At 48.7% G+C, this 8,602-nt stretch overlaps 1 protein-coding gene across 1 annotated transcript; it reads right to left on the bottom strand.

Annotated features, from left to right (window-relative positions):
- Positions 1-254: 254 nt before the first annotated feature.
- On the bottom strand, positions 255-2,782 carry LOC140241967 (uncharacterized). Its single transcript, XM_072321711.1, has 2 exons — positions 1,283-2,782; positions 255-275 (listed from the first exon to the last, which is right to left on the bottom strand). Exons 1-2 carry the CDS (start codon positions 2,780-2,782, stop codon positions 255-257), a joined length of 1,521 nt encoding a protein of 506 aa, XP_072177812.1.
- Between the last annotated feature and the right edge of the window lie 5,820 nt (positions 2,783-8,602).

Raw genomic sequence — 8,602 nt, 5'->3', positions numbered from 1 at the left:
TCTGTCTCGAATGTCGAATCCCTTGCATTATGTATTTCATTATAACGAGTGATGGTGGTTGATCATCTTGGTACGCTGTAATATCGTTGGACAGAGCAGAACATAAAAGCGCCGGATTTTAGCCTATGGAAAAAAAAAATCAGGTTGAATTCAGAAATCTTAACCATTTAACATATCTGTTATCAGGCAGGGAATTTAGAAAAGTTAATCTTCTGGAAATAATAATAATAATAACTATTTCTTATTGAGCGCTTTTACAGGACCTGATCAAAGCGCTGTACATACATCAACAAACAACATTCACAAAGCATAGGAACATACTTAGTAGTTACAATTGAAATAGTTCAGTCTTGAGTTTCCTTCTAAACATTTCCTCTGAATCACATAGACGGAGTTGTTTTGGTAGAGTGTTCCAGACAACAGATCCAGCATATGAAAATGTACGTTCGAAAGCTTTGGTTTTTGCTTGTGGGATTTGTAGGACTGTCTTATCATTTTGTGACCGGAGTTGATATCTGGTGGCTGTAGGGGTGGTTAGTAGGTTGGATAGGTATTGAGGAGCGGTATTCATCATGCATTTATAGACAAGAAGGGCTAGTTTGAAATCGATACGCTCTTTGATGGGGAGCCAGTGTAACTGCTTCAGTAAAGGAGCACTCGGGGATCTTCTCTTTACACCAAGCACCAGGCGAGCCGCTCGATTTTGGACTTTTTGGAGTCTTTTCACATCACTGACATTCATATTTGCCAGCAGAGAATTTCCATAGTCAAGCCTGCTCAGAACTAGAGAGCGCACTGCATGGTTACATGCATCTTCTGTAAGATACTTTCGAACATGAGATATGTTTCTCAGATGGAGGTTTGCTGTCTGGCACACTCTACTGACATGATCTGTCATCGACAGTATCTGGTCAAAATGAACACCTAGATTTTTTACAGTGTGTGATACATTGACAGTAGTGTTTCCAAGCCGAATGCTTGTATCTCCCGTAGGGCGTAGTCTACTAGATGAGAAAACAATGCTTTGAGTTTTGTCCTCATTTAACTTCAACATATTACTCGCCATCCAGTGCCTTAACTCATGTATGCATTCCTCTAGTTTAATCCGGGCTTCGTTCAGACTGGCAGGATTGCGTGGATCGAAAGTGCAGTAAATTTGTGTATCGTCAGCGTACAGATGATATCGTAGGCCATGTCGTCTGATGATATTAGCGACAGGTCTGATGTACATTGTGAAGAGTTGAGGCCCAAGCACCGAGCCCTGAGGGACTCCGTGTCTTACAGTATGAGGCTCAGAGAACTTTCCCCTAGTGACGACACGTAGAGAGCGTCCGGTAAGGTACGATGTAAACCATTGTAGAGCTGTGTCTCTGATCCCATAATCAGACTGAAGTCTTGCCAACAAGATCGAATGATCTAGGGTGTCGAATGCGGCACTTAGATCTAGCAGCACAAGTATGACTGCCTTCTTGTGATCAATCTCTTGCAGAATATCTTGCTTCACGCGAAGTAATGCCGTCTCAGTGCTGTGGAAGGCCTTGTAAGCTGACTGAAAGTCCTCATGCAAGTGGCAGTCACGTAAATAAGATGTCAATCTAGAAGATACCACATGCTCAGTTACTTTTGACATGAAAGCGATGTTTGATACTGGCCGGTAGTTTTCCATAACTTTCTGGTCCAGTGACGGCTTTTTCAACCGAGGAAAGACAATAGCCTCCTTCAGTTTATCTGGGAATACACCGGAATTCATGGATGTGTTTACAATCTGACTTATGACTGGTACGAAAACATCGACATATTCCTTTAAAAGCCAGGTGGGTAATGGGTCAAGATCACAAGATTTACTGGGAGCTCTCAAAATGATCTTCCTTATTTCACTGTCACTAACATAGCTAAACTCAGTCAGTGATGGCATATCCTCAGGACTATCTTGTAGGGTAGACATGATGGGACCAGTGGACGATGAGACACTTCCAGAGGTACTGGATTCAAGGGATTGTCTCATGCTGGATATCTTATCATCAAAATAGTCTGCAAATTCATTGCTCAGCTGAAGATCATCGTCTGAGGCATGTAGCTGTTGCTTATCTGCAGTTCCGAGCAGAGAATGGAGTGTTGTGTACAGACTCTTAGGATTTGACGAAAGAAATACATCAGTGTAGAAACTTCTCTTGGCTGTCTGGATAACTTGAGTGGCATGGTTTTTCTGTTTGACGAAGAGCTCGCGATCGCATGGTGCTCGTGTCTTCCGCCACTTTCGTTCAAGCTTCCGACGCTTCTGTCGAGCTTCATGCACCGTCGAATCATACCAGGGAACGCAGGGTCGTTGCTTCCTTGTGCGTGTTGATGCTGGACAGTGAACATCGAGGACGCGTCTGATAGTTTGATTATATGAGTCTATGGCAGAACTGCTGTCATCTGTAGTCAAATCACTGAGAGTCGTCAGAAGATCTTGTCCAAATGACTTCCTGTCAAGTTGGCGGAAGTTACGAGAAGTTGTCGTTTTCTTCTGTGGATCTGGTTTCTCTCTCTTCAGGATGCAGCCCACATTGAAATGATCAGAAAGTGCTTTGTCACTCACTGAACATTTGGACACAAGACAACTTTCTTTTCGAGACATGATCAGATCTAATGTGTGGCCCATATTGTGGGTAGGTCCAGTAACATGCTGTTGCAGTCCTGCTGCTTTTACAGAACTCAGAAACTGCCTAGTTTCTCGATTTCGTAGAACATCAATGTGGACATTGAAGTCACCTACAACCAGTAGATCTCCAGTTAACATCGCTAAGCTGCCGAGGAAATCATCAATTTCTTCTAGGAAAGCCGTCACTGTGTACCCATTGGCTGCTGAAGGAGGTGGCCTGTAGACAGCAACAATGTTCAACGCCAGTGTTGTTAATGATTATCAATGTTACAAGTCAAGCTTGTTATATAGCGCCACCTCTCGGTGACTGTAGGGTCACTGTCTGCTACACACTGCTGGGTATCTGGTCTGAAGCTGGGTTCCATTAAATGCCTTCAAGGTGACTGTTTACTCGGAAACTCGATTTGTGTCTGCTTCTCATTTACGTGGTGGCAGCTCTGGAAACGTTACCTACTCCTGAGGATTTGTTTTCACCTGCACAAGCAGACGTTAAGCTTGCTGAGCTCCAAATCGGCCAACGATCCAGAGTTGGTGTAAGTTCCTTGTTTTTCTCTTACATTACGGTCCCACCTATAGGCTTTAGTGATGGCCTCAGCTCCAAGAGCACCCAAGCAATGGTGTCTCACCAAACGTGAAACAGTCAATTCATTCGAAAATTGGCGACAAAACTTAGTGTACACTCTCACCCTAGACTCAAATTTTGCGCCGTTCCTAGATGATGATTGCTCATGGGCTCAAAAATCTAAATCTTGCCCACTCCGTGGCTTTGTTGATGACCCAGAAAGCGTCCCGACTGGGTCTCGAAAATCAGCACACCAGAAAGCCAGTATGCTTGAGCTTATGCTCGGACAGATTGCTAATTATTGTCCCACATTATCTCACGCAATTCCATAGTCAAGACTTCCACCTCCCTCAACGATATTTGGGGGAAGATCAGGCTTCATTATGGGTTTCAAAGTACCGGCGCTCACTTTCTTGATTTCAGTGACATCAAACTAGAGCCGGATGAGCGTCCTGAGGACCTCTACCAAAGGGTGGTGGCCTTTATCGAAGACAACCTGCTCACATCCGCAGGTGGCATAACTCACCATGGTAAGCGTGTTAGCGAAGATGAGGAGCTTACTCCCACGTTGGAAAACCTTATCGTCCTCACTTGGCTCCAACTCATTCATTCAGATCTTCCTCGCCTGGTCAAGCAGCGCTACGGGACAGAATTGCGCTCTCGTACCCTAGCTTCACTGAAACCCGAAATCTCTCAGGCATTAGATAGTCTTTTGGATGAAATCCACACCACAGAGAGTTCTCGTGCTATGCGCACACTGACCTCCCCTTCCCCGCGCCCTGTAGGCCTACGCCCCCAGCGTGCTCCAATGCCCCGCAGTCGCCGCAATCTGCAGACTCGCACCCCCCAGCGCAACAGTAAATACTGTCCTCTCTGTCGTGAAGCGCGCCGGCCAGACACTCATTATTTAAGTGAGTGTACGTACTTACCCGAAGCAGACAGGCGATTCATTGCTAAGGCCCGCCAGGTTGCACATATTTTAGAGTCTGATGATGAGATTGATGATTTGTGCCAAGTTGAACAGGTCCACCTGTCTGAGCCTGTCCCTCTGAAGGATGATACGGCTACCAGCGACTCTTCATCGGCCCTCAGAGTCCAGGTCCGTCAGTCTCCATATTTTGATGCGTTTTGCGGGCACCAGGTCGTTCGCATCACTGTCGACAGTGGTGCTACTGGTAACATGATCAGAGCTTCTACTGTCCAGTCCCTCCAGGGTGTCATAAAACCCAGCTCGCAGTCTGCTCATCAAGCCGATGGGTCTTCCCCCCTTGATGTTGTTGGGGAGACCACTCTGTCCTTCACTCGTGACGGCAAGTCATTCGTGTTTGAGGGTTTGGTCATTGATAATCTTGATGTAGAAGTACTCGCAGGTACCCCATTCATGGAGCACAATGATGTGTCGGTTCGTCCTGCTAAACGCCAGGTGTGTGTGGGTGATGACTTGATCATTTCATATGGTTCTCGCAGGCCTTCGGACAATGTGACACATGCAGTTCGCCGTGCTCATGTCCTTCGTGCCCCATCTCAGTCTACTGTGCTTTTGCCTGGTGAATTCGTAGAGCTGTCAGTTCCTGATGAGCTACTGTCTCATGACACACTTGCCCTTGAGCCCAGGATTGTCCCTCAGAAAGGTGTTCCCCCAACTGATCCATCTTGGCCTGAACCGTGCGTGGTCTCCAGTGTAGCAGGCAAAGTGCGTATCCCTAATCTTACGCCTCAACCCCGCCTGATCCGTAAACATGAACATTTCTGCCAGGTCCGTCCGGTCTACGTTCCTTCAGAGCCTCAGTCTGATGACCTCCCCCGTGTACCCGATAGGCCCGTGCCCAGTGGTGTCTCACGTGATACTGAGCATCTTTTTTCTGACCCAATATTGCTCGATCCTGATTGCATTATCCCCATTGGTACGAAACATGACTTTCAGTCTCTCCATGCGGAGTTCGATGATGTTTTTGACCCTGCCTTCACTGGGTATAATGGTGCTGTTGGCCCGTTTGAGGCCGTTGTCAACATGGGCCCGGTTCAGCCTCCCCAACGCAAGGGTCGCTTGCCACTTTACTCCCGTAACTCTTTGGTTGATCTCCAAGAGAAATTCGATGAACTAGAACAACAGGGTGTCTTTGCTCGCCCAGAAGATGTGGGCATCTCTGTTGAGTACCTGAATCCATCCTTCCTTGTGAAGAAGGCCAACGGCGGCTTCCGCCTTGTTACAGCTTTTGCCGATGTAGGCCGTTATGCCAAGCCTCAGCCCTCCCTTATGCCTGATGTGGATTCCACCCTCAGAAAAATTGGTCAATGGAAACATCTCATTGCCACAGATCTCACCAATGCTTTTTATCAAATTCCCCTGTCCAAGGCCTCGATGAAGTATTGTGGTGTTGCAACCCCCTATCGTGGAGTCCGTGTGTATACACGCTGTGCCATGGGCATGCCAGGCTCAGAAACTGCTCTTGAAGAGCTGATGTGTCGCGTGCTTGGGGATCTACTTGTGGAAGGTATTGTTGTGAAACTTGCAGACGACTTGTTCATTGGTGGTGATACCCCCGAGGAGCTCCTCCAGAATTGGTCACGTGTCCTGCATGCCCTCCGAAAGTCAGGCCTTCATCTTTCAGCCCGTAAGACTGTGATTTGCCCAAAGTCTACCACGGTCCTGGGCTGGATCTGGTCCCAAGGGACCCTACAAGCGAGCCCTCATCGCATTGCGGCGCTTGCCTCATGCCCCCCTCCTACTACTGTGAAAGGAATGCGTTCCTTCATTGGGGCATATAAGATGCTCGCCCGTGTTCTCCCACATTGCGCTATCTTCCTCACACCACTGGACGCCGCAATTGCTGGTGGTCAGTCGAGTGATCGCATTGATTGGTCCGATGACCTGCGTTCATTTTTCAAGACCGCTCAGGAAGCCTTAGCCTCCCCCCGTGCCATTACCCTTCCCCGACCATCCGACCAGCTTTGGATTGTTACTGATGGTGCTGTCAAAGATCATGGTATTGGTGCCACATTGTACATAACACGACAAGGAAAGCCACAGGTAGCTGGTTTCTTTAGCTCCAAACTTCGTGATCGGCAGGTTACTTGGCTCCCATGTGAGATAGAGGCCCTTTCTATTGCAGCATCCTGCAAGTATTTCAGCCCGTACATTGTGCAGTCCAAGCACCGGCCATGCATTCTCACAGATAGCAAGCCCTGTGTACAGGCTTTTGAAAAACTCTGTCGTGGTGAGTTCTCTGCCAGCCCACGTGTGTCAACCTTCCTGTCCACAGTTAGCCGGTTCCAATGTGCCGTGCTCCATCTGGCTGGATCCGCCAATGTTCCGTCAGATTTTGCTAGCAGGAATGCCCCAGAGTGCACTGATTCCTCTTGTCAGGTATGCCTCTTCATTCGTCAGACAGAGGATTCTGTTGTTCACAGAGTGTCCCCTACGGACGTGCTCACAGGGAAGCAGAAGTTACCCTTCACTTCCCGTCCAGCGTGGGTCAGCATACAATCTGAGTGCCCAGACTTGCGACGCACTCATGCTCACCTTCTCCAGGGCACCCGACCTTCTAAGAAACTGACCAATATCAAAGACGTCAAACGCTATCTCCGTGTTGCTACCATAGCTAGAGATGGGCTGTTGGTTGTCCGCCGTGAACAGGCTCTCCTGTCACCTCGCGAGTGCATCATCATCCCCCGTAGCGTTCTTGATGGCCTGCTTACTTCACTCCATCTCCAACTTGATCATCCCACCCACCACCAACTCAAGACCGTTGTCAACCGGCATTTTTTTGCCTTGGACATGGACTCTGCCATCACACGTGTCACCGACACTTGCCATCAGTGTGCATCCCTGCGGAATGCTCCACACACGGTTGTCCCTCAGACCACTGGCGATCCCCCCGCAGCCGTGGGTACATCGTTCGCCGCTGATGTCATCAAGCGCTCGAAACAACTGATTTTACTTCTTCGCGAATGTGTCACTTCCTACACCGCCACTTGTTTCCTTCCAGATGAGCGCAGAGATACTCTTCGCGATACCTTGATCCGTCTCTGTGTGGAACTTCGCCCGCTCGATGGGCCCCCTGCTGTCATCCGCACCGACCCCGCCCCTGGTTTCGCCTCCTTACAAGATGATGCCCTGCTCGCCCAGTTTCACCTTTCCATTGAAGTAGGTCATGCCAAAAATCCCAATAAGAACCCGGTTGCTGAGAAGGCCATTCGTGAACTGGAAGATGAAATCCTGCGGCATGAGCCCTCCGGAGGACCACTGACATCCTTGTCCCTGTCCCTCGCCACTGCCCGACTCAATAGCCGTCTTCGCTCGCGTGGCCTTTCTGCACGTGAAATGTGGACTCAGCGCGACCAATTCACGCACAGCCAAATTCCACTGTCGGATGCAGACCTCATCTCTTCACAACATGAACAGCGCCTTTCGAACCATCCCCACAGCGAGCGTTCCAAGGCTCCCTCCCGCATCCTCCCCAATGATGACCCTCTCGCAGTTGGGGACCTTGTTTATCTCCGGTCAGATCGCAGCAAGTCCTCCGCACGCCCTCGATACCTTGTAACATCAATAGATGGCAAGTGGTGTAACATTCGCAAATTCATTGGCTCTCAGCTCAGAAAATCGTCATATCGTGTAAAGACATCGCAATGCATGAGGGTCCCTGTTCCCCTTGTGGCTCCTCCCCAGCACCAGATGTCCGACGAAGATGAGACAGACTTGCTTTCCCCAGATGACGAGCGAGATTTGCTCCCCCCGGACACCTGCAGAGACATTCCACAGGAACTCTCATTGCCTCCTGGGCCAGATGTCCCGTGTGTCCCCCTGCAGGAGCCCCCTCCTGAAGCCCCCCTTCCCCCTCTGCCCCAGGAACCTGCCCCCACTGTTCCGACTATTAACGGTCCAGGTTGTCCCCCCACCCATGTGACCCCCACTGGGCGCCCCCAGCGCTCCCGACGCCTCCCACCTAGGTTTGATGATTATTTGATGTATTAATCAATGATATACAATGTACATGTATTTTGTTTTCTGTGCGAACTGTTGGCTACCTCAGATTAATGCCCCCCCCCCTCACTCACTGTGTATCCTTACAATGTACCTCTCTTATAGCCATGTTATCCTGGTGCCACATATGTTATTTCATTTCCCCCATCTGGTTTATTACATTATGTCCCTTAACATAACCTTTTTTCTGAGGTGCCCCAAACGGGCGTTTTTTGTTTTTCCTTTAAGCTGTACTTGTATCATGTTTATTCTTCATTTCTACCAATCCGTCTTTGTATGACATCCTTGTTTATCTTTATTGTCTCTCACCTAGCTGTCTTGGTATGTTCTGCGTATAATTTAGTTGTGGATATGTTCTATAGGTGTATTTTTTTTCAGTCACCCCGCTTATGTCTCAGTGATTTGCCCC

This window comes from Diadema setosum, chromosome 18 (genome assembly GCF_964275005.1).
Source record: "Diadema setosum chromosome 18, eeDiaSeto1, whole genome shotgun sequence".
NCBI classification, from domain to species: Eukaryota; Metazoa; Echinodermata; class Echinoidea; order Diadematoida; family Diadematidae; genus Diadema; species Diadema setosum.
This window is presented reverse-complemented; position numbering and strand designations above follow the sequence as displayed.

What these genes read in the sequence shown, in the direction of transcription:
- LOC140241967 (XM_072321711.1), bottom strand. Translation starts at nt 2,782, where the DNA reads ATGTTAACTGGAGATCTACTGGTTGTAGGTGACTTCAATGTCCACATT. An exon ending in AGTTCTCTGAGCCTCATACT is followed by an intron (nt 276 to 1,282) that starts GTAAGACACGGA and finishes ATGTATGTACAG; the next exon opens with CGCTTTGATCAGGTCCTGTA.